General features: G+C 45.6%; 1 protein-coding gene across 1 annotated transcript; it reads right to left on the bottom strand.

Annotated features, from left to right (window-relative positions):
* Positions 1-84: 84 nt before the first annotated feature.
* PDZD11 (PDZ domain containing 11) lies at positions 85-26,363 on the bottom strand. The gene is made up of 7 exons (XM_044268721.1): positions 26,202-26,363; positions 25,952-26,046; positions 19,066-19,149; positions 8,539-8,595; positions 3,610-3,708; positions 2,487-2,547; positions 85-881 (listed from the first exon to the last, which is right to left on the bottom strand). Exons 2-7 carry the CDS (start codon positions 26,042-26,044, stop codon positions 847-849), a joined length of 429 nt encoding a protein of 142 aa, XP_044124656.1. The 5' UTR covers positions 26,045-26,046; positions 26,202-26,363; the 3' UTR covers positions 85-846.
* Positions 26,364-26,602: the final 239 nt, after the last annotated feature.

Genomic DNA, 26,602 nt, shown 5'->3' with positions numbered 1-26,602 from the left:
GGAGCTTATCTCCACCCAGGCCAGTGATACTAGTCGTGATGTCACTGGGCCTGCGGTAAACAGCGAGAAGGCCCTGGCGCTACTGCCATCTCAAACAGCTGATCGGCATGGGTCCTGGGTGTCAGACCCCCGCCGATGATCTATCCAGAGGATAGATCATCAGTTTAAAAAAAACTACAGAACCCCTTTAAAACTAAATACAAATATTCTACCAGGTTTCTCTTTGGCAACAGATAATTATGAATAAAGGCCTGAGTCTATGACGCTTTCTGCTACTTGTGAACATGGCAATGTCTACTCTGAGAACAATTAGACGCGAGACGTCCTCTCATTGAGCAGCATCTGTATAAAGCAGAGGTGAAGTGCCTAAAAATGAAGATATGCTTATATTTGTTTATGATCATTTTTGGTAGCCATAAAATAACCTTGTATTCTTGACTTATTGCCAGAGAACTTTTAATATGTATTTGTTAGAATTAAAAATTGCCATAAAGCAGCCATCTTGCCTTATGTTTGCATGTTGTGAATGGTGGTAAAATACTTTATTTTGGCAGGACGTTAATAACATAAAACATTGTAGCAAACGGTTACGGTACTTATAATCCAAACTGATGGGTAGAAAAATGCATTTCAGACAAACCATTTACAAAGTGCCAGTGTAGATGGCCTCCCTCATGCTTTACTAGTAGGTTGTAGTGTCCGTTTCAGTCGTATCTAATCAAATATAGTGTTAAACAGCATTAGATAAAAGAATAGAAGCATGGGCCTAGTGTGGCAACCGGGGGGGGGGGTTCAAGGGTCTGGTGTTAAATGCTTCTCCCCAGCACTCCTGCGGACGATCAGATGCTAGTGAACAGTTCTTTCTTTCTGTCTCTGGTAATCTGGAAGAACACAAATGCATAATAATAATAAAGTTATTTTCGTTCAGCACTCCAAATAATTTCACTATGCAGATCACTTTTTTTTCTTGGTTCATGGACGCCTGTACACTGACGTTTTATCCATCTGCAACACGGCAGGTCCCCATTGACCCGTTTTTGCATGCTGCGTTACAGCGAGATCTTCCTGTAGGCTAGCACAGACAATTTTGTTAGAAGGGTCTCCAAATCATAAACTGATCAGAGTATCCTGCTACTGAGGACTTGTTCACATCTGTGCTGGAGGCTCCATTAAGGGATTCCGTCAAAAAGACTGGATAAAAAATTTCTGGTATGCAGGACTTCATCAGTTAAAAAAAAACTAAAGCTGGTTCCCGAATGGCCTCCATTATAGTTTATAGAGTCCGTAATGGTTATGTGCTGAATCCGGCACTTCTGGAGCAAAACAAATAATATCAAGCAGTGCTATGAACTCATCCTAAGGGCTCATGCACACAAACGTATTATTTTTTGGCCCATATGCGGAACCATTCACTTCTACGGGGCCACAAAAAATGGAAATGACTCTGCATTCCAAGTCTGCATGGCCGTTCTACAAAAATTAGAACACGTCCTATTATTGTCCTCATTACGGATAAAGGATAGGACTGTTCTATTAGGGGCCAGCTGTTCCGTAAAATGCAGAATTGCACACAGCCGGTATCCATGTTTTGCAGATCTGCAATTTGCAAACCATGAAAACGACAATGGCTGTGTGCATGAGCCCAAAGCCTCCCATCCAATAACTAATCTGCGGGGTAACCTGGCAGTGTGTTCTCTATCCCAACAAGGGAAGCATCACATGGTGAGATGCTTGGTGTAGCCACTCTGGCTAATACTGAGCAGGGAGCATCACACCATTAATACAGGATCCCCTAGTGTTATTATTTTGGGACTCTGCCATTGTAACAGGACCTCACAGCTTAACGATTTATAATGCTGTGTCCCCCTGCCCGGACTCAGATGTTGGGCAGGAACACACGGTACTATAAATCATCATTATGATGTGGTAAGTTGACTCCCCTGCTCCACAACCGTTTCTTTTGTGAAAAGTGTATTACAAGTGTTTGCTGTTCCCATTTAGACATTCATAGCATAACCCCTTCTGGGATCCACGCCTACCTTCACAACGCTGACCTGTCTCACTCCCACACGTGCGTGACCACCTCTCCATTCCGCAGCAGGTTGCAGAAGTAAAGTGTACAGAGCCAACACACCACAGCTCTGTCCACTGTGCTTGTTCTCAGGTACTACAGGTGAACCTGCATGCACAGTCAGCAAGCCTGGCAGCAGATACTCTCACTTAGTGATTCCTATAAGCACTAAGGTTTTTATTTCTAAGTCTCATTTTGGTAAAGTACCAGCTGTAAAAACTACACTTCTCAGAATGTTAATGTCCTAAGTACATTCTGTACAGAGACAGAAAGGGATTTCACCTCTGAAGCAAGTAAGTGTGAATGAGGCTCTGGACTGTAATACAGACTGTACCCCAGGTAACTAACGCAATGTATTTGATATAGGATCCATTTATATAGAGCTTCACACTGTACGTACAAGGAGGATACTCACTGTATGGAAAGTACCGGACTTGCATATAGATTTCCCTGGCACTTTTCAAGATTTCCACTGCCTAAAGAAGAAACAAAGATGAATGATACCATAGTCTATTAAAGGGGCTGTCTCATCTCAGACAATGGGGATATGTCGCTAGGATGTGCACCTATATCGAGAATGGAGCACTGTGCATGCGCAGCCGCCCTCCATTCATTTTCTATGGGGCCATTGGAATTAGCCGAGCACTGGCTGCTATTTCCATCGGACCCATAGACACAAATGGGAGCAGCAGCCGGTCATGCACGGTGTGCTTCCATTCACTTCTATGGGGAGAGCGATTGGTGGTGGCCAGACCGGAGTCCTCCAGCCACCACTTTGGGGGGCTCCGAACCAGATACCCCCAAGCAGATTCCTGAATGCAGCCCTGTGTGTGTATGGCAGATCTTGTACTAATCGTCAGTTACATTATAATTAAAGTGTTTGTGTAGTAGATGATAGTCAAACGTAGAGCTATGCCTATGGTACCCGTACTGGAACCTACAGCAAGTATGGCCGTTTCAGATCAGCACCAGAACCGTACAAAGGCCGCTGTAGCAGCAGCATCTCACCTCTTGTGCTGTACAAAAAATCTGCATGGGTTGATAGAGCAGACCGGGACCAATATCTATACCTTTATAATTTTCCACCAAATCGATGGATGAAAGGATCTGTCACTGAATGCCTGATCTTTCCAAGCAGCTATTTAAAGGGTTACTCCCATGTGGACATTTTTGACCTTTCCAGATGATAAGCCATAAATATCAGTAGGTGCGGGTCCCACACCAACAGTATCTCAAGAATGGGGGTATGTACAGGTCTGTTCTTTCATTTCTATGGGAGTTTAGAAAACAGCCATGCATGGAAATACCATAACTGTCCAGAAGGGAATAACCCTTTAGGTAATATCACAAAACTGCTATTGCATTGTAAGAGGACCTTCCCTATTGACCTCAATAGTGAAAACTGCTCCTTCCTGCCACACCACATGCTCATACAGATTAATAATAGGCATTCATTGTTTCCACAGCAAAAACTGTTCCGTATACAGGTAAACCCAATACTAACAGTGACTGGTGTGCGCCAGTGCCTTTTCTAGTACCTTGCTGTGTTCAATATCCTGGAAGTCCACATTGTTGACAGTAAGCACCTGGTCTCCTTCCTGTAGGCCAGCGCGATGAGCGTCTGAGTCCGGGATGACCTACACAAACAAGGAGTACAAAAGCTATAAAGTGCCACAAATACCTTAGACCAGCAGCCCAAATTCATAATGAACATGATATCTCTCAGAGGCTACTTTTGGGTAGTGCACCTCTTGGAGAGAAATCGATGACTGCCAGACATGCCTCTATGATGCACTGAAAGACATTTTGTCCAACTGACAAACTTTGAGAGGGGAGGGGGCGAATCATTAGACTGGGAGAAGCAGGATGGTTTCAACAAACTGGCCGCCATGTAGGCTATTCTGACCTAGCTTGTTAGGAGCAGTGGTTACAGAAGGGCACAGGCTCCGGCCAGCCCAGACAGATCACCAGTAAATGGGTAAAATCAGCAATATAGTAATTTTAAGTGGCAGAACTTACTTCACCAGGGAGGAATCCAATAGGATAAAGCTCAAGACACCCATTGGATTTACCCCCCTCGCCTGGATCACGAAGCCCTTGAATATACAAACTATTAATCTATTCATAGATAAGGCCCAAGCACGATTAGACCCCCAATATACTAGGTTACCCTCAGTTATTAGCAAGACCTTTGTTGTAGAAACTTATATATATATATATATATATATATATATATATATAAATAAAATAACCAGCAGCACCACCAAGCCAAAAAACAAAGTAAAAGGGTGCACTGCCCGAGTATGGTAACTGGTGCTTACCCACTGATACGGAATAAAGAAAATCGGACTGCACTCCAAAAAGATCTTCAGTGAAAAAAGGATTTATTCACCCATGAGGTGGCACAAGGGACGTTTCGGCTCACATATGAGTCTTTCTCAAGCTTGAAAAAGGCTCATGCTGAGCCGAAACGTCGCTTTTTTGCTGCTATCACATGTGTGAATAAAACTTGTTTTACTAAAGGAACCATCTGGAGTGCAGTCCAATTTTCTTTACTATTTTGAAGTGGGTAAGATCCAGTTACCGTACTTGGACTTTGCACCCACCTGCAATTGCTCATAAGGTGGTGCTGCCAGTAACTATATATATATATATATATATAATGTTTTATATAATTCTGTATGAATATATATTTTTACACGTGTGTGTATTTATATAGATGTGTGCATTTTTGTATATGTGGTTTTCATCTAATTTTAGTGACATTTTATATAGAATTTATCCTTTTATGGATTTCAAATTATTCTGTCCCCACTGGAGAAGCCCCATATGTAAATTATTTTGCCCATCTCCCTAACCTTATATATTATATGTCTTTTAGGTGAACTTATTATGTGGCCCACCATTTTGTTGGGAAGCAGTCTTATTACATCCATATATATTAATTTTTATTTTTTTTGTTTAGAAATCAAGAATACTCTATAAATCGAATTATTTCTATTCATTTTATCTAATTATTTAATTATCCTAATTCTTAATTATGTATAGCCCCGTATATGATTTTGGTCATTATACAGCCATTTGCCGAGTGCATTCCACTGTGGAACGCATCGTCACTTTAGAACATTCTAAAAATCAAATTATTTCTAATTATTTTATCTAATTATTTAATTATCCCAATACTTAATTATGTCTAGCCCCTTACCAGATTTTAGGCTCCTCCCCCTTCTCCCCCTCGTTTTTTTCTTTATATAATATGGCCAAAAGACCCTTTGGATTCTGTTGACCGGCCCCCAACTTAATAATGTACTGAATACTACTATCGGTTGCGTTCCACTGTGGAACGCATGGGCACTTCTGGTTTAGTCCGAAACTGGAAGTGGCGACGGAGAGCTGCTACAGATAAACCAAACTCCCGATCTATAAAGATGCTGTCTTATTCCTTCCTAATCGCAAACTGTATTAGGTATAGTTCGGTCCCCATTTTGGTCATTATACAGCCATTTGCCGAGTGCGTTCCACTGTGGAACGCATCGTCACTTCCAGTCCATACAGGAACCGGAAGTGATGTTTGTCTGTAAGCGTGGATTTGTTTGCTTGCTGTGTCTTTCCCTATATATCAGGCATGTCCAAACTGCGGCCCTCCAGCTGTTGCAAAACTACAATTCCCAGCATGCCTGGATAGCTTACAGCTATTAGGGCATGCTGAGAGTTGTAGTTTTGCAACAGCTGGAGGGCCGCAGTTTGGACATGCCTGCTATATATGGATAGCAACTGTAACACTGTATATATTACTGCTCCTGAGGAAAGGGTGTTTAAAAGACCCCGAAACGCGTTGAGCTCACCTATTGCCTGTATTTTGAATAAAGAAAGTTTCAAGAAGACCCCAGTGTGGACCTGCTGCTTCATTCTACGTGTGATCCAGGCGAGGGGGATAAATCCAATGGGTGTCTTGAGCTTTATCCTATTGGATTCCTCCCTGGTGAAGTAAGTTCCGCCACTTAAAATTACTATATTGCTGATTTTATTGCCACCTGAAGCAATTCCACGGAGGAATCATTATAAGGCCCTCCACTTAGGGTGTTCGTGCGTATCCTGTACCTTTGTCTATGCACTTCTCTATCTACATCTGCATGGTCGTTTCCTATTATATCCACTATCAGTGAGTTCCATATAGAATACAATAGCCTTTTCAGCTACTGCTATATATATAGGGGCGCGTGGCGCCGGACACCTTTTTCGGTGGTTATAGTTGTACGTATTTTTTTTCTTGCTTTTAATCCTACCATTTATTGTGATAGTGTCTATACTTCACACCAACCAACACCGGCAGCCTGCTATATTCCTCTTTCCTAAATCCTTCCGTTTCACCTCTCATAGTATGAAAACAAAATATTTTTTCTCCAGTCTCAGTCCGACCTCTGGCGCCCTTCTGTGCCCTTCACTCGTGATCCCCTTATAGGAGAATTTCCAGAAGGGGTAATCTGTCTGATTGACACACTCCAGTTTTTCCTCTTATCTGTACTACACCCTTATTACACACCACTGTCACTGCCTGGACCATTTCCAGGCACTTAGCAGAATAAGATTTGGTCTCACAATGCGATTATGTGTCCTGCCATTCACAGCCTGCAACCGTTGCATTAATTTGCAGTGGCATTGTGAACAAGAAACCTCGTGTTCTACGGACTGGAACCGTATTATCTTTAGTGACAAATGCAGGTTCTGTTTGGGATCTGACGACAGACAGGTTTGACTATAGAGGCCTGGTGGTGAGCGCTTCAATCCTGCCTTTGGTATGAAGAGACACGCTGCTCCATCTTCTGGTGTGATGATGTGGGGAGCCATCGCATACTACAGTCAATCACTCTTAGTGATATGAAGGACACTAACACCTCAGAAGTATGTGCAGGAGGATCCTGCGACCACGTGTAGCATCTCATGGCAAGGCTTCCAACTGGCATTTTACAACAGGATAATGCTCGCCCACACACAGCAAGGGCTTCCTGGGAATGTCATGCTAGTGCACATGAGCCAGGAAGTTTAGGAGGGGAGAGCTGGGTTTAGGCCAGATAATATTTGTCTACACAGTGAGCGTGGCCATTTTGTTTTAAGAAATCTACTAGTTACTAATAGTGCAAAATAGATTTGGTAACAGCCCCAGCTATAGTATACATAGTACCAGCCATAAAACATACAGCTGATTAGCTAAACTGTCTGGTTTTGAGGTGATAATTCTGCCTTTCACTGCATAATTTTGGAACTATAGACTACAAATCTACCAAGATAAATCCACCTCCCATTCCTAAATAGTGCCATACAATAGGCACGATTGCTTTTTCAGGGTCCTGGGAAAGCAAGTTTACCACTATCTGGAACTGTAAGAGAGAATACAGAATACTAAATCTACCAAGACAAATCATCCTTTACTCAAACAGTGCCATAGCTTGGTAGATTTGCCTTTCAGGATCCTGGGAATGTTGGGTTACCACTATATGGAACCGTAATAGACCACAAAATACTAAATCTACGAAGACAAATCCACCTCACTCCTAAATAGTGCCATAGCTTGGCAGATTTGCTTTTCAGGATCCTGTAAATGCTGAGTTACCACAATATGGAACTAACAGACTGCAGATTACTAAATCTACCAATACAAATCCCCTGCCTTACTCCTAAATAGTGCTATAGGGTCCTGGGAAAACTGGGCTACTTGCATAATGTAAGGGTAACATCATCTGTAGAGTGTGTAGAGATAGAGATCCACAAAACTTGTAATCCAGCTTTCCCACACTGATGAATGTCGATTTGCCTAAACAGAGAAATCCTTCCTGCCTATAAAGACAAACTTGACATTCAGGCACCTGGGCAGCACTTTAGTGTCAGTGCACTGGTAGCGTCTAGTACCTGCACCCGCATAGGAGATTTTGTAAGAAGCTTTCACGCTGACTACCCATTGAAGTTAAGCCCCACCCCTTTCCTGAACTTCCTGTGTGACTGTGAGGTCATGTTAGTGCACATACACTGATAACAGCCTGTCTCCAGCCGAAGATGGAGAGGCAGAGAGGAATGAGGGACCTGTCTGACTGCAGGAGGACATCTCCCCAAAAAATAGGCCAGGCCAGTTTTTGGCATAGAAAATTATCTAAATCTATGCCAGCAAGGGAGCTATAGTTAAGGCACTGGCAGTGGATGCGCCTACGTTATGTAGAGGCCGGCGCCTCTATATAACCTAGGCACATGAAGAGCCAGCACATGGGTATTAAGACTGGCGTCTAAAACACCAGTTTTAATCAATTATCCCCCCCAAAAAAATTTGCAGGTTATTTTTTTTTTTTCAGGCTTTAGTGTCCCTTTAAGTATGCATTTCCTATTCATTTTTATGGGATTCAAAATTACTTGAAAATGCTTTTTACAGGATTTTGGGAGCACAATATGATGTCTATCATGATGTAATAGAGCTATACCTTTGAAATGAAGATACCAAGCTGGGATGCTTTTCCACCTCTGATGTTAAACCCAAGCTGTAGAGACAAAATGGAGTCGGCATTACTGGCTTGTGTGCTCTCTAGCAAAGGGCGATTGGTCCCGGACAGAGGATTCAGAGCCCTGTATGAGACAAACCAGCCTCTAACCACTTACACTGTATTTTAACAGGCCCTTTTTTACAAATTGGCACTTCACAACTTTAACGGTTTATTGCTCGGTCATGCAAGTTGGCACCCAAATTAATTTTACCTCCTTTTCTTCTCACAAATACAACTTTCTTTTGGCGGTATTTGATTGCTGCTGAGAGTTTTCGTTTTTCTGATATTAACACCTTAAGGACCAGGCCATTTTTTGCAAATCTGACCAGTGTCACTTTATGTGGTGATAACTTTAAAACGCTTATCCAGGCCATTCTGAGATTGTTTTTTCGGCACATATTGTACTTCATGACACTGGTAAAATGAAGTAAAATAAATAATTTTTTATTTATAAACAAAAATTGCAAATTTCCCCAAAATGTTAAAAAAATTGCAAATTTCCAAGTTTCAATTTCTCTACTTCTATAATACATAGTAATACCTCCAAACATACAGGTCCTTCTCAAAAAATTAGCATATTGTGATAAAGTTCATTATTTTCTGTAATGTACTGATAAACATTAGACTTTCATATATTTTAGATTCATTACACACAACTGAAGTAGTTCAAGCCTTTTATTGTTTTAATATTGATGATTTTGGCATACAGCTCATGAAAACCTAAAATTCCTATCTAAAAAAAATTGCATATCATAAAAAGGTTCTCTAAACGAGCTATTAACGTAATCATCAGAATCAACTAATTAACTCTAAACACCTGCAAAAGATTCCTGAGGCTTTTAAAAACTCCCAGCCTGGTTCATTACTCAAAACCGCAATCATGGGTAAGACTGCCGACCTGACTGCTGTCCAGAAGGCCATCATTGACACCCTCAAGCAAGAGGGTAAGACACAGAAAGAAATTTCTGAACGAATCGGCTGTTCCCAGAGTGCTGTATCAAGGCACCTCAGTGGGAAGTCTGTGGGAAGGAAAAAGTGTGGCAGAAAACGCTGCACAACTAGAAGAGGTGACCGGACCCTGAGGACGATTGTGGAGAAGGACAGATTCCAGACCTTGGGGGACCTGCGGAAGCAGTGGACTGAGTCTGGAGTAGAAACATCTAGAGCCACCGTGTACAGGTGTGTGCAGGAAATGGGCTACAGGTGCCGCATTCCCCAGGTCAAGCCACTTTTGAACCAGAAACAGCGGCAGAAGCGCCTGACCTGGGCTACAGAGAAGCAGCACTGGACTGTTGCATGTCATTCGGAAATCAAGGTGCCAGAGTCTGGAGGAAGACTGGGGAGAGGGAAATGCCAAAATGCCTGAAGTCCAGTGTCAAGTACCCACAGTCAGTGATGGTCTGGGGTGCCATGTCAGCTGCTGGTGTTGGTCCACTGTGTTTTATCAAGGGCAGGGTCAATGCAGCTAGCTATCAGGAGATTTTGGAGCACTTCATGCTTCCATCTGCTGAAAAGCTTTATGGAGATGAAGATTTCATTTTTCAGCACGACCTGGCACCTGCTCACAGTGCCAAAACCACTGGTAAATGGTTTACTGACCATGGTATTACTGGGCTCAATTGGCCTGCCAACTCTCCTGACCTGAACCCCATAGAGAATCTGTGGGACATTGGGAAGAGAAAGTTGAGAGACACAAGACCCAACACTCTGGATGAGTTTAAGGCCGCTATCGAAGCATCCTGGGCCTCCATAACACCTCAGCAGTGCCACAGGCTGATTGCCTCCATGCCACGCCGCATTGAAGCAGTCATTTCTGCAAAAGGATTCCCGACCAAGTATTGAGTGCATAACTGAACATAATTATTTGAAGGTTGACTTTTTTTGTATTAAAAACACTTTTCTTTTATTGGTCGGATGAAATATGCTAATTTTTTTAGATAGGAATTTGGGGTTTTCATGAGCTGTATGCCAAAATCATCAATATTAAAACAATAAAAGGCTTGAACTACTTCAGTTGGTTTGTAATGAATCTAAAATATATGAAAGTCTAATGTTTATCAGTACATTACAGAAAATAATGAACTTTATCACAATATGCTAATTTTTTTAGAAGGACCTGTATTTATTACTTTACATTCCCCATATGTCTACTTCATGTTTGCATCATTTGGGGAATAATATTTTATATTTTGGGGATGTTACAAGGCTTAGAAGTTTGGAAGCAAATCTTGAAATTGTTCTGAACTTTTCAAAAACCCAATTTTTAGGGACCAGTTCAGGTCTGAAGTCACTTTGCGAGGCTTATATAATAGAAACCACCCAAAAATGACACCATTCTAGAAACTACACCCCTCAAGGTATACAAACGTCATTAACCCTTTAGGTGTTCCACAAGAGTTATTGGCAAATAGAGATGACATTTCAGAATTTAAATTTTTGGGCATATTTTCCATTTTAATAATTTTTTTCCAGTTACAAAGCAAGGGTTAACAGCCAAACAAGACTCAATATTTATGGCTCTGATTCTGTAGTTTACAGAAACACCCCATATGTGGTCATAAACCACTGTACGGGCACACGGCAGGGCGCAGAAGGAAAGGAATGCCATACGGTTTTGAAAGGCAGATTTTGCTAGACAGTTCTTTTTTTTTGACACCATGTCCCATTTGAAGCCCCCCTGATGCAACCCTAGAGTAGAAACTCCATAAAAGTGACCCCATTTTAGAAAGAAGACACCCCAAAGTATTAGCGGAGGGGCATGGTGAGTTCATGTATGATTTAAATTTTTTTCACAAGTTAGCGGAAAATGACACTTTCTGAGAAAAAAATAATAATAATAAAGTTTCCATTTCTGCTAACTTCTGGCAAAAAAAATAAAAAGTTGTCAATTTACAGAGATATTTCTCTCACCCAGCATGGGTATATGTAAAAATACACCCCAAAACACATTGCCCTACTTCTCCTGAGTACGGCGATACCAAATGTGACACTTTTTTGCAGCCTAGGTGCACAAAGGGGCCCAAATTCCAATGAGTACCTTTAGGATTTCACAGGGCATCTTTACGCATTTGGATTCCAAACTACTTCACGCTTTAGGGCCCCTAAAGTGCCAGGGCAGTATAAATACCCCACACGTGACCCCATTTTGGAAAGAAGACACCGCAAGGTATTCCGTGAGGGGTATGGCGAGTTCATAGAATTTTTTAATTTTTTTTCACAAGTTAGCGGAAATTGATTTTTCTTTTCATTTTTTTGTTTTTTCTTCTTACAAGGTCTCATATTCCACTAACTTGTGGCAAAAAATAAAATCTTACATGAACTCACTATACCCCTCATGGAATACCTTGGGGTGTGTTCTTTCCAAAATGGGGTCACTTGTGGGGTATTTATACTGCCCTAGCATTTTAGGGGTCCTAAAGCGTGAGAAGAAGTCTGGAATCCAAATGTCTAAAAATGTCCTCATTGGAATTTGGGCCCCTTTGCGCACCTAGGCTGCAAAAAAGTGTCACATGTGGTATCGCCGTACTCAGGAGAAGTAGGGCAATGTGTTTTGGGGTGTATTTTCACACACACCCATCCTGTGTGAGAGAAATATCTCTGTAAATGACAACTTTTTCCATTTTTTTATACAAAGTTGTCAATTTACAGAGATATTTCTCTTACCCAGTATGGGTATATGTAAAAATACACCCCAAAACAGATTGCCCTACTTCTTCTGAGTACAGCGATACCACATGTGAGACACTTTTTTGCAGCCAAGATCCGTAAAGGGGCCCAAATTCCAATGAGTACCTTTAGGATTTCACAGGGCATTTTTACGCATTTGGATTCCGTGAGGGGTATGGTGAGTTGATGTAAGATTTTATTTTTTGTCACAGGTTAGTGGAATATGAGACTTTGTAAGAAAAAACAAAAATCAATTTCCGCTAACTTGTGACAAAAAAAATAAATCTATGAACTCACCATGCCCCTCAAAAGTGATCTTTATAGCGCTGCAGCGATTTTACTGTGTTTTTGCAGTGATCAGAAAAAAAAAAATTCTGTCACTGCGGTGGGGCGGACTGAACGCAAGTGTGCGCACAAGATCAGGCCTGATCGGGCGAACACTGCGTTTTTTGTAGAGCCTAAGGTGACCCAAATGTACTGATATAGATCTGATTGCAATCAGTCTTGATCACTTACAGATACTATATAGTACTAGTGCTGATTAGCGACAGCGATTACGCTAATCAGCGACTAATCAGTGACTGCGGTGGGCTGGGCGCTAACTAACTGGCGGTGATAAGGGACCCTTAGGCCCCATTCACACGTCCGCAATTCTGTTCCGCATTTTGCGGAACGGAATTGCGGACCCATTAATTTCTATGGGGACAGACTTTGTCCCGCTCGGATCTGGAATTGCGGATCCGCACTTCCGGGTCCGCACTTCCGTTGCGCAAAAATATAGAACATGTCCTATTCTTGTCCGCAATTGCGGACAGGAAAATACATTTTCTATATAGTTCAGGCAATGTGCGGATCCGCAAAATGCGAAAAGCACATTGCCGGTGTCAGTGTTTTGCGGATCCGCAAAATACATACGGACGTCTGAATTGAGCCTTACAGGGGGGTGATCAGGGAGCCTATATGTGGTGATCAGGGGTTAATAAGTGACGGGGGGGAGGGGTGTAGTGTAGTGGTGTTTGGTGCTACTTATAGAGCTGCCTGTGTCCTCTGGTGGTCGATCCAAGCAAAAGGGACCACCAGAGGACCAGGTAGCAGGTATATTAGACGCTGTTATCAAAACAGCGTCTGATATACCTTTCTGATGTTAAAAAGAAAAATCGCATCTACAGCCTGTAGTTCAACTTCTCAGCTGCGCGTCGCTGTGAACGCGCGCGCATGCGTTCACGCGAAATCTCGGCTCACATGAGATGACGCCAATAGGCGTTGCTGAGCCTGAGACTGCCGCCGGCCGGACGCCTTTCGGCTTTACGTGTGCGGCAAGTGGTTAAGAAGGCATTAGAATGCAAACTGATTCACAACTTGCGAGAGCGCTGAACGGATCTCACAAACGGAAAGGAAAAACGCGAGTGTGAAAGTAGACTTAGTCTTCATAGTTGGCTTCTCTACAACTATTTACCATCCTCTCCCTGGACTTTCAGCTGCGGCCTGCTGTACTTGAGGAAAGAACACTCATCTGCTCTCCCCGCTCTGTCCCTGTTCTCTGGCTCCCTTCACTGATATTCCGATCCCTGTTCGGTAAATGTTCGGACAGATGGGATCACGTGCGCACCTGGACTCAATGACACATCCACAAGCAGCACTCGAACCAACAGTGACATGCCACTTGGGGACACATCAGCGCTGAGGCCAGCCATTCGCTGCATTGGCACATGTGACCCCGTCCATCTGGAGGTTACAGGACGGAGACCAATGACGTGTGCCAGGGAGTACAGAAGGCTTCGGAGTGACATTTAAAGCTGCACAACCCCTTTAAGATGGCCGAGCATATTAGATTTATAGATATGACAAACATTCAAGATGTGGTTGGAAAACTAGTTTTCGAAACAAGAAAGAAAAGCAATGCACAAAAAACTGCACCCTCAGGCATGGATTCAAAAAAGTATACTAAATGTTATTGTGGATTTCATAAATACAGGAGTCAACACAAAAAACATTAACCCCTTCCTGACAGATTTCTCATAACCTGCCTTCCAGGAGCCATAATTTTCTGTTTACATAAATCTATGAGGACTTTTTTTTGCGGGACAAGTTGTACTTTGGCACCATTAAAATATTCCTTACGATGTAGTACAAGTGGGTTGAATTAGGCTACTTTTAGACTAGTGTTTTTTGCAGATCCGTCATGGATCTGCAAAAACGCTTCTGTTAAAATAATACAATAGCATGCATCCGTTATGAACGGATCCAGTTGCATTATGTCTTATATAGCCACGGTGGATCCGTTATGAACTCCACGGAAAGTCAATGGGAGACGGATCCGTTTTCTATTGTGTCAGAGAAAACACCTTGCTCCGCACCACATCGTGGTCCGAAAAACGCTGCTTGCAGCATTATTCTGTTCGCGATGAGAGCGCAACCAAACGGAACAGAATGCATTTTAGTGCATTCCATTTCGTTCAGTTCAGTTTTGTCCCCATTTATTGTCATGACTGATCTCAACAGCGGAATTGAAAACACTAGTGTGAAAGTAGCTTTAGGAAAAGAAAAAAAAAATAACAACAATTCCACCTTTGTTTTATGGGTTTCATTTTTACAGCTTTCCTATGCAGTACAAATGACCTTTTAACCCCTTAGGGACATAGCCTTATTTCACCTTAAGGACCAGGCCATTTTTTGCAAATCTTAAAAGTGTCACTTTATGTGGTGATAACTTTAAAACGCTTTGACTTATCCAGGCCGTTCTGAGATTGTATTTTCGTCACATATTGTACTTAATGACACTGGTAAAATGGAGTAAAAAAAAAAAATACCTAATTTACCAAAAATTTTGAATAATTTGCAAATTTCCAAGTTTCAATTTCTCTTCTTCTGTAATACATAGCAATAGCCCCAAAAATTGTGATGACTTTACATTCCCTCTATGTCTACTTCATGTTTGAATTATTTTGGGAATGATATTTTATTTTTTGGGGAAGTTACAAGGCTTAGAAGTTTAGAAGCAAAACAAAAACCCAATTTTTAGGGACCAGTTCAGGTCTGAAGTCACTTTGTGAGGCTTACATAATAGAAACTGCCCAAAAATGACCATATCTAAGAAACTACACCCCTCAAGGTATTCAAAACTGATTTTAGATACATCGTTAACCCTTTAGGTGTTGCACAAGAGTTATTGGCAAATGGGGATGAAATTTGAAAATTAAATTTTTTTGCCTAATTTTCCATTTTAACCCATTTTTTCCACTAACAAAGCAAGGGTTAACAGCCAAACAAGACTGTATCTTTATTGTCCTGACTCTGCCGTTTACAGAAACACCCAATATGTGGCCGTAAACTACTGTACAGCCACACAGCGGGGCGTAGAGGGAAATGTGCGCCGTTTGGTTTTTGGAGGGCTGATTTTGGAGTGCCAAAAATTGCGGTTTTGGCACCGTTTTATTTTTGACCGTGTTAATCTGGGGGGTTAGGTCATGGAATTTTTTTATAGAGGACATTCTTACGGACACGGCGATACCTAATATGTCTACTTTTAATAAATTATTTTAGTTTTTTTGGGTGTCTCAAGTCTGAGAACCAGCTTTTTTTATCCGATGTCAGTGCTAAATTGGGATATAAATTTTGTACTTCATGGAAGTGTGATACTCCTTGAAGCAACCGTCAATGCAGAGGCCCGGATGATCGGGGCACGTGTCGCACTGAGTAGTGGTGTTTTGGGGTTCGTCCCTTCTTTCCAGTATGGGGGACCACACCTGGAAAGTGTTGGCCAGGGACGATCCGGGCGCCTACAGTTCCCGAGGTACTCCGGCCTGCTCTTTCCCGGTCCGAAAAGATCAGGTCCTTGAGGACTGCCTCATAGAACTGGAGGAATGTCCCTGTGTTGCCAGCGCTCCGGGACAGCACAAAAGAGTTGTACAAGGCAACCTGTACCAAGTAGACCGCAACTTTTTTGTATCATGCCCGGGTTTCGCGCATGGCGTTATATGGCTTGAGGACTTGATCAGACATATCAACTCCTCCCATATACCGATTGTAGTAGACGATACAATCGGGTTTGAGGACTGTAGCCGCGGTACCTCGCACGGGGACATGGGTGATGCCGTTACCATGAATTGTGTACAGCATAAGGACATCCCTCTTGTCCTTATACCTGACCGGCAACAGGTTTCCAGTGGTAAGGGCATGGGTCTCACCCCTGGGGATAGGTACCTGGAGGGGGTGGGTAGGGAGGCCACGTTGATTTTTCCGCACGGTCCCACAAGCGGACATGGATCTGGCGGCAAGGGACTGGAACAAGGGGATACTGGTATAAAAGTTATCCACGTACAGGTGGTAACCCTTATCCAGCAGTGGGTACATAAGGTCCCACACAAGTTTCCCGGTAACACCCAGAGTGGGGGGACATTCTGGGGGTTGAATCCGGGAATCTCGCCCCTCGTATACACAAGTTGTGCAGGATCCGCTTCAAGGGCAGCAGAGTGGGGCTGGCGCTGTCGGATTACGTGGTGAGGCATACACCAGCAGCGCAGCCCACCCTGGACCTAGTACCAGCACTGCCCTACAACATGGTGAAGTGGCGAGCACCAGAAGGGCAGTTGAAGCTGGTACGGTGGCACATGCAATAGTTGCCCCGTCGCAGCCACCGCACAGACAGGCCCGTAGACCCCCTAGAGTCCCTGAGGTGCTGGAAAACCCTGATTGGCAGTCCCCAACTTCAGCCGCACCATTAGTTCCCCCTTTCACCGCCCAGTCTGGAGTTTGGGTTGAGACAGCTCAGATCGGTTCGGCCCTGGGATTTTTTGAGCTGTTCTTGACTGCGGAGCTCTTGGACTTAGTCGTTGCAGAAACAAATCGGTATGCCACTCAATTTATAGCCGCCAACCCGGGAAGCTATTATGCCCAGCCTTTCTGGTGGAAACCCGTCCAAGTTTCCGAATTAAAAAAAATTCTGGGCCTTCTCCTCAACATGGCTCTAACCAAAAAAGCATGAATTGCGGTCATTTGGTCCACAAACCCAATTCATCACATGCCCATGTTCTCTGCTGCCATGTCCAGGGCACGATTTGAGGCCATCCTGCGTTTCCTGCACTTTAGCGACAACACCACCTCCCGTCCCAGAGGCCACCCAGCTTTTGAACGGCGCCACAAAATTCGGCCCCTCATAGACCACTTCAACAACAAATTTGAGCAAAACATCTGCGTAGATGAGTCCCTTATACATTTTACCGGGCGCCTTGGCTTCAAACAATACATCTAAAAATGCCCTCCTAAAAGGAATGTGGGCCCCTTTGCGCATCTAGGCTGCAAAAAAGTGTCACACATGTTGTATCGCCGTACTCAGGAGAAGTTGGGCAATGTGTTTTGGGGTGTCATTTTACATATACCCATGCTGGGTGAGATAAATATCTTGGTCAAATGCAAACTTTGTATAAAAAAAAAAAAAAAAGGGAAAAGTTGTCTTTTACCGAGATATTTCTCTCACCCAGCATGGGTATATGGAAAAAGACACCCCAAAACACATTGCCCAACTTCTCCTGAGTATGGCGATACCACATGTGTGACACTTTTTTGCAGCCTAGGTGGGCAAAGAGCACCTTTAGGATTTCACAGGGGATTATTTTCACATTTTGATTTCAAACTACTTCGCACACATTAGGGCCCCTAAAATGCCAGGGCAGTATAACTACCCCACAAGTGACCCCATTTTGGAAAGAAAACACCCCAAGGTATTTCGTGATGGCCATAGTGAGTTCATGGAAGTTTTAATTTTTTGTCACAAGTTAGTGAAATACGAGACTTTGTAAGGAAAAAGAAAAAAAAGAAAATCATAATTTTCCGCTAACTTGTGACAAAAAATAAAAAGTTCTATGAACTCACTATGCCCATCAGCGAATACCTTAGGGTGTCTACTTTCCGAAATTGGGTTATTTGTGGGGTTTTTCTACTGTCTGGGCATTGTAGAACCTCAGGAAACATGACAGGTGCTCAGAAAGTCAGAGCTGCTTCAAAAAGCGTAAATTCACATTTTTGTACCATAGTTTGTAAACGCTATAACTTTTACCCAAACATTTTTTTTTTATCAAAGACATGTAGAATAATAAATTTAGCGAAAAATTTAGTGAAAAATGCAAATATTTTGTTAAATTTCGATTAACAACAAAAAAAAGTAAAAATGTCAGCAGCAATGAAATACCACCAAATGAAAGCTCTATTAGTGAGAAGAAAAGGAGGTAAAATTCATTTGGGTGGTAAGTTGCATGACCGAGCAATAAACAGTGAAAGTAGTGTAGTGCCGAAGTGTAAAAAGTGCTCTGGTCATTAAGGGCGTTTCAGCTAGGGGGGCTGAGGTAGTTAATTCAGCAAAACATTTAAAATTTGGAATCCGAAGTGGGGTTTGGTACCGGCTGGTACCTCGGTACCGCTGAGAACTGAAAGGCGTCCCCCTCACCTCCTACTCACAAGCTGACAGCAGCGCCTCTGGTCCTCAGTCCTACACCTCCGCTTGTGAATAGGAGAGAGGCGAACTCCGAAGTTCAGGGACACAGCAGAGCAGTTCTCAGCTGTCGTCTGCACATAATATGGACAGAGTTTACATAGGGCTCTGCCATCTCACACATACCGTCCTGCAGTGCCAGGAGGACGAATTTCATGCGAATATATCTGACAGCGGCCATTTTAACTCATTCACTGATTGTCCCCTAGACAAAATGAGCCATTATAAAGATCTAAAGCCATTTAAGAGTTTATTTATAACATGTTAAGTATTGTCATTTTCTTAATTCCCGGAGAACCCCTGACAAGACCAACCTGTGCTCCTGGTGGCTTCTTCAGCAGGATGGAGCGAGGTAGAAAATGCGTCAGCTCATTGTTGTAATCCGAGTTGTAGATGCGCTGTGACAGCAACAGACAAAAACACTAATTAACAATGAGCAGGCATTTAACCCCTGAATGGCTAGAGTGATTTTGTCCAAAGTGGTCAGTAATTTGACCTCTAGGGGACAGTCAAATTTAGTTTTTATTTTGATGTTTTTCTGCTGTAACCAGGAAAACAGCCCCTTGTGGTGATATCTGCTAAGAAGCCAGAGGTGCTGCCATGCAGAGGGGGCACTGGGATCATCTCATCGCCAATCCAATAGAGGCAGTGGCATTGCTGCTGCCGCTTATCACTATACAGCGCTCATTAAGTACTGTGAAGGTAACTGCCATCGTCTTCTTCTCAGGAACTAGTAGATACCAGATGGTTAAAGAGGGTAGAATAGGATGGCAGGGGAGACATTGCCCTCAGATATACATTGTTTTCAATGTGCTGCTTCCCATCACTGCGAAGGAAGCAGGATCCTTAGGCATTCTCTTTCAACATAAAGATACTCATAGAAAACTATATAGACCCAAGGTCAATGTCACCTCTGTCCCGTGTCCCCACCCCACTAGATGACAGATCGTTGCGTTGTGTCAATGAGTTTTCCCATGGGAAGTTAAAGGGATATTTCCAGCTGGACATTTACGGCATATCCAGGGTTGCTACCTTTCCCAACAAAATGACGCTGGTCAAGTCTACACCGATAAAAGGGGGCGTGGTTAGGGGCGTGGCTTAACAGTGCTACTTCACGCCAATGATTTGATCATATTTTGAGTCTCTTGCGGCATAAAAAAAATAAAACACAACTAGTTTTAATTCAAAATGCAGACAAAATAATGCAAACGCTTCATGTGTGAACAGGTGTAAGGAAATGAGCTCTTGTGGAGAAGCAGATAGCCACAAGGCCAGGACAAATCCATCCCCGCCACCTGTAAGGAGCCAGTGTCAGGTGGGAACGGTCCCCATCTTTGTGTGTTCGGCCTGTGACCCGGACTCTGGTAAATGTCGTGGCTTCAATAAAATGGCCTAAATATGTGCAGAAAGTATTAAATGGGCGAACGCTTCTCAACCCCCAATATCTAACAGAGCGAGGACTGGGCCGATTTCAGAAAACCTGAACAGACTGGATCCCGGGTACAAATGGAACATCATTTCTCTCACTCATTTACTTCAGTGTTATAAATAAAACAGAAAGCTCCTTTCCGTCATTTTGTACGGAAAAAAGGCCGTGCAGACAGTGCTCGTCTCCTATGAGAAATAACGGGAACATGAAGGCGGAAACTGCGCATCACCGTTACTAATATTACACCAGGGAAATCAATGGCAATAAAGGCGGAAGCCTTCTTTTCTGGTTCTCTGCTCTTTAAAGGGGTTGTCCAGGTCAGAGCTAAACCCGGACACACCCGTCAGCCCCCCTGACAAGAGCATCGGAACAGTTCATGCTCCAATGCTCTCCTTTGAGCTGTGCTGAATCGCGCAGGGCAAAGGCATTTTATGGCGTTCTGGTGACGTACCGGGCTCTCCTTCGGGCTGCCAAGTGGAGGCTTCCGCCCAGCAGTGAGCTGTCCAATAAAGAAGGACGTATGTGTGTATGTTCCGTGATCACTCAAATACGCAACCATCAATTTCAACGAAACTTGGTATACACATCCCTTGCTACCTGGAAAGGACGTACCATCCCTGAAATATTCCCAAAAAATACAAGCCCCCAATTGCCAGTCACATGCCCCTTATCAGCCAATAGAAGCTCGCAGGCCCTTAGTCTCCACATACACACAGTTTTACTCCAGGTTTCCATAACAACCCAGCCATTTTTCTTCACTGCTGTAGGTCAGCTTTAGGCTAGGGCTACACCACGACATGCGTCTCACGACACATAGGGTACAACTACACTGCTACATGTGTCACACAACAATTTTTGTAATGATAGCCTATGGTGTCGCACTACGACATGTGACATACTGCAACACGACAGTCACAGAAAAATCCATCTTGGATGGATTTTTTTTGCAACTGTCGTGTTGCAGTATGTCACATGTCGCAGTGCGACACCAAAGGCTATCATTATAAAAACTGTTTAGACAAAATGTCGTGCGACACATGTCGCCGTGTAGCCCTACCAATAAAGGGCGCTGTGGAGGTCACTGTTAAGGGGCTAGAGGCCACTACTAAAGGGAAAACTGCTGTGGAGGTCACTGTTAAGGCAGCGGGGTACTGTGAGGTTACTGACAATGGAGTGGGGTGATGTGAAGGTCAAAGTTAAGGGGATGGACTGCTGTGGAGGTCCCATTTTAAAGTGGCGGGGCACTGTGGGGGGGTCAGTGTTAAGTGATGGGGAACTGTGGAGTTCACTGTTAAAGGGGCGGGGTGCTGTAGAGGTCACTGTTATGGGGGGGATACTGTGTATAACTTTTGACGACACACAGACACATTAAATAGATGAAACATACCCGTGTGAAGCCGGGTCCTTCTGCTAGTTGTAAACATACCCGTGTGAAGCCGGGTCCTTCTGCTAGTTGTAAACATACCCGTGTGAAGCCGGGTCCTTCTGCTAGTTGTAAACATACCTGTGTGAAGCCGGGTCCTTCTGCTAGTTGTAAACATACCCGTGTGAAGCCGGGTCCTTCTGCTAGTTGTAAACATACCCGTGTGAAGCCGGGTCCTTCTGCTAGTTGTAAACAAAAGAACTCTTGCCCTATGAAATCCTGTGCAGGGCAAAGGAGAGCATCGGAGCATGAACTGCTCTGATGCTAGCCTCAGGGGGGCTGCCTGGGTGAAATTATGGGTATGTCCAGGTTCAGCTCTGAACTACGGCTGCAGCTAACGATTATTTGAATAATCGATTAGTTGTTGATAATTTAATCGATTAATCGGGAAAAAACACCAAAATTACAAAACAAAGAGGTTTATATGATTTTACTTGAAAAATTATGTTCAAAGGCCATATTCAAACAAATTGTGGATGGCACTGTTATGGAGGGGTCCCGTGGGTGGCACTGTTATGGAGGGGTCCCGTGGGTGGCACTGTTATGGAGGGGGGGGGATCTGTGCACTGTTATGGAGAGGGGGGGATCTGTGCACTGTTATGGGGAAGGGGGATATGTGCACTGTTATGGGCATAACAGTGCACAGATCCCCCCTCCCCATAGCAGTGCCATACACAGATCCCCCCTCCCCATAGCAGTGCCATACACAGATCCCCCCTCCCCATAGCAGTGCCATACACAGATCCCCCCTCCCCATAGCAGTGCCATACACAGATCCCCCCTCCCCATAGCAGTGCCATACACAGATCCCCCCTCCCCATAGCAGTGCCATACACAGATCCCCCCTCCCCATAGCAGTGCCATACACAGATCCCCCCTCCCCATAGCAGTGCCATACACAGATCCCCCCTCCCCATAGCAGTGCCATACACAGATCCCCCCTCCCCATAGCAGTGCCATACACAGATCCCCCCTCCCCATAGCAGTGCCATACACAGATCCCCCCTCCCCATAGCAGTGCCATACACAGATCCCCCCTCCCCATAGCAGTGCCATACACAGATCCCCCCTCCCCATAGCAGTGCCATACACAGATCCCCCCTCCCCATAGCAGTGCCATACACAGATCCCCCCTCCCCATAGCAGTGCCATACACAGATCCCCCCTCCCCATAGCAGTGCCATACACAGATCCCCCCATAGCAGGCAATCCCCCCATAGCAGTGCCATACACAGATCCCCCCTCCCCATAGCAGTGCCATACACAGCTCCCCCCTCCCCTTTGCAGTGCCATACACAGATCCCCCCTCCCCATAGCAGTGCCATACACAGATCCCCCCTCCCCATAGCAGTGCCATACACAGATCCCCCTCCCCATAACAGCCCCGGCCCCGCTGCTCACAGCAGACTAATCCGGCAGTAACTTTTACTCAGCGTCAGCGCATCTTTATTACCTTACAATGAAGCTCAGGGTAACAGGCAGAGCGGGCGGCGGCGTAACGTCACTCACTCACGTGACGCACCAGCTCCTCCTACTTTATGAATGAAGGAGGCAGAGCAGGCGCGTCACATGAGTAAGTGACGTTACGCCGCCGTCCGCTCTGCCTGTTACTGGAGCGTCATTGTAAGGTAAAATAAAGATGCAGTGATTTAAAGTAAACCGCCCGCATAGCAACGAATCAGACGATTATTCGATAACTGGATTCGTCGTCAACGAATCCAGTTATCGATTAATCGTTGCAGCCCTACTCTGAACCCAGACAACCCCTTTAATGGAACAGAACAGCAAAAACCATTAGCGCTGATGCAAGCTCAGAAATCCGTGAAAGGTCGGGTTCACATTGGCATTTTTATTTCTGTTGTTCTGCCTCATTATAAGAGCAGAACAATGAAAATAGTGGAAGCAGCGTTTCCATCAAATGACAGAACCAGGACTGGAAGACCTACCTAGGAGCCACTGGCTTCTGGACCAAGGAATTTTGGGGCTAAATAAAATGACATATAATTAAAGCCTTACCATGTGCAGTGCCCCATAGCTCTCTATTTCTTCTGCTTCATACAGCTGATACTCAACTACGGCATTGTTTATGTGACGCTGATCCACGGGTCCGATTTTTGTGGGTCCCACCTCTGTGACTCACCGTCATCGGAGAGGTGCCAAGCATGAGTGGCTTTCTACATTCACTTCTATGGGAGCTGTGAAAATGGCTGAGCTTAAATGGAATGAATGGAGAAAGCTGGGCATGTGCCGTCACCTCTCCACAGGTCCTGTTCTCTGCATAGGAGTGGATCCCAGGGGGTGCACCTGCCCCTACCGGACCTATCACTTCTCATTGTTTTCCAAGGGGACACTTATTGACACAACTCAAGATCCAAAGATCTATGGGGAAAAGTCTGCAGGGAGCAGTGCTGGGGGGTCATCAGGGACCCCTAAGAACACCCCAAGTGCAGGCCCTGGCAGATCATTACCTCCTGGCCCTGGCAGATCATTACCCCAAGTGCAGGCCCTGGCAGACCATTACCTCCTGGCCCTGGCAGACCATTACCTCAAGTGCAGGCCCTGGCAGACCATTACCTCAAGTGCAGGCCCTGGCAGACCATTACCTCAAGTGCAGGCCCTGGCAGACCATTACCCTCAAGTGCAGGCCCTGGCAGACCATTACCTGGCAGACCATTACCCCATTACCACATTACCAGCAGCCCTGGCAGACCATTACCTCAAGTGCAGGCCCTGGCAGACCATTACCCCAAGTGCAGGCCCTGGCAGACCATTACCCCAAGTGCAGGCCCTGGCAGACCATTACCCCAAGTGCAGGCCCATGGCAGACCATTACCCCAAGTGCAGGCCCTGGCAGACCCATTACCCCAAGTGCAGGCCCTGGCAGACCATTACCCCAAGTGCAGGCCCTGGCAGACCATTACCCCAAGTGCAGGCCCTGGCAGACCATTACCCCAAGTGCAGGCCCTGGCAGACCATTACCCCAAGTGCAGGCCCTGGCAGACCATTACCCCAAGTGCAGGCCCTGGCAGACCATTACCCCAAGTGCAGGCCCTGGCAGACCATTACCCCAAGTGCAGGCCCTGGCAGACCATTACCCCAAGTGCAGGCCCTGGCAGACCATTACCCCAAGTGCAGGCCCTGGCAGACCATTACCCCAAGTGCAGGCCCTGGCAGACCATTACCCCAAGTGCAGGCCCTGGCAGACCATTACCCCAAGTGCAGGCCCTGGCAGACCATTACCCCAAGTGCAGGCCCTGGCAGACCATTACCCCAAGTGCAGGCCCTGGCAGACCATTACCCCAAGTGCAGGCCCTGGCAGACCATTACCCCAAGTGCAGGCCCTGGCAGACCATTACCCCAAGTGCAGGCCCTGGCAGACCATTACCCCAAGTGCAGGCCCTGGCAGACCATTACCCCAAGTGCAGGCCCTGGCAGACCATTACCCCAAGTGCAGGCCCTGGCAGACCATTACCCCAAGTGCAGGCCCTGGCAGACCATTACCCCAAGTGCAGGCCCTGGCAGACCATTACCCCAAGTGCAGGCCCTGGCAGACCATTACCCCAAGTGCAGGCCCTGGCAGACCATTACCCCAAGTGCAGGCCCTGGCAGACCATTACCCCAAGTGCAGGCCCTGGCAGACCATTACCCCAAGTGCAGGCCCTGGCAGACCATTACCCCAAGTGCAGGCCCTGGCAGACCATTACCCCAAGTGCAGGCCCTGGCAGACCATTACCTCCTGGCCCTGGCAGACCATTACCTCCTGGCCCTGGCAGACCATTACCTCCTGGCCCTGGCAGACCATTACCTCCTGGCCCTGGCAGACCATTACCTCCTGGCCCTGGCAGACCATTACCTCCTGGCCCTGGCAGACCATTACCTCCTGGCCCTGGCAGACCATTACCTCCTGGCCCTGGCAGACCATTACCTCCTGGCCCTGGCAGACCATTACCTCCTGGCCCTGGCAGACCATTACCTCCTGGCCCTGGCAGACCATTACCTCCTGGCCCTGGCAGACCATTACCTCCTGGCCCTGGCAGACCATTACCTCCTGGCCCTGGCAGACCATTACCTCCTGGCCCTGGCAGACCATTACCTCCTGGCCCTGGCAGACCATTACCTCCTGGCCCTGGCAGATCATTACCTCCTGGCCCTGGCAGATCATTACCTCCTGGCCCTGGCAGATCATTACCTCCTGGCCCTGGCAGATCATTACCTCCTGGCCCTGGCAGATCATTACCCCAAGTGCAGGCCCTGGCAGACCATTACCTCCTGGCCCTGGTAGACCATTACCCCAAGTGCAGGCCCTGGTAGACCATTACCCCAAGTGCAGGCCCTGGCAGATCATTACCTCCTGGAGGGGGATCCATGCCGGGGGGTTCTCGTAGGGGGGCAAGAAGACTACAGGGTAGGGGTACTCCTCGTATGCTGTGCGCCCCTCCATCCCTGAAAGGGAAAGGACAGCTCTCACAATGACGAATAGAACGGCAATGACACACACATGACGGCACGAACCCTTCACCACACACATGACGGCACGAACCCTTCACCACACACATGACGGCACGAACCCTTCACCACATACATGACGGCGTACTCACCCGTTCTGGGGCAAAGCAATAACACCCGTAATCCAGGCCGCTCAGCTCTCTTCCTACTTCCGGTTGTCACTGGCTCATCCTCGGGCGCTCCGGCATCTGTCCGGTTTCCGGAATCACCTGCTGAAAGTTCCGCCTCCAGGATTCCGAGGCCTCAACGAGGCGTCACCAGTGCCGCTAGAGGGCGCGCTAACGGGCTGATGGACCTGTCCATGCTCAGTTATCGACATGACCACTTGATGGCGCTATAGCACGACAGCAGATCGTTAGCGATAGGAATATATCCAGTGTCAGCAGACGTCAGAGACTCAGTGGTCAGCCTCCACACAATTAGGATACAGCCACACACACAGCAGCAAATCCGCAGTGTACCAGGCCGAATCCTCAGCAGTAAAATCATGTGG

This window comes from Bufo gargarizans, chromosome 9 (genome assembly GCF_014858855.1).
Source record: "Bufo gargarizans isolate SCDJY-AF-19 chromosome 9, ASM1485885v1, whole genome shotgun sequence".
Lineage (NCBI taxonomy): Eukaryota > Metazoa > Chordata > Amphibia > Anura > Bufonidae > Bufo > Bufo gargarizans.
Note: the sequence above shows the minus strand (reverse complement) of the source record. Positions and strands in the feature narration are given on the sequence as shown.

Coding starts and splice junctions, on each gene's coding strand:
- PDZD11 (XM_044268721.1), bottom strand. CDS start 26,044: ATGGAGGGGCGCACAGCATACGAGGAGTACCCCTACCCTGTAGTCTTC. Junction 19,150..25,951: donor CATGGATCCCCCTCCAGGAG/GTAATGATCTGC, acceptor TTGCTGTCACAG/CGCATCTACAACTCGGATTA. Junction 8,596..19,065: donor AGAAGCCACCAGGAGCACAG/GTTGGTCTTGTC, acceptor TTGTCTCTACAG/CTTGGGTTTAACATCAGAGG.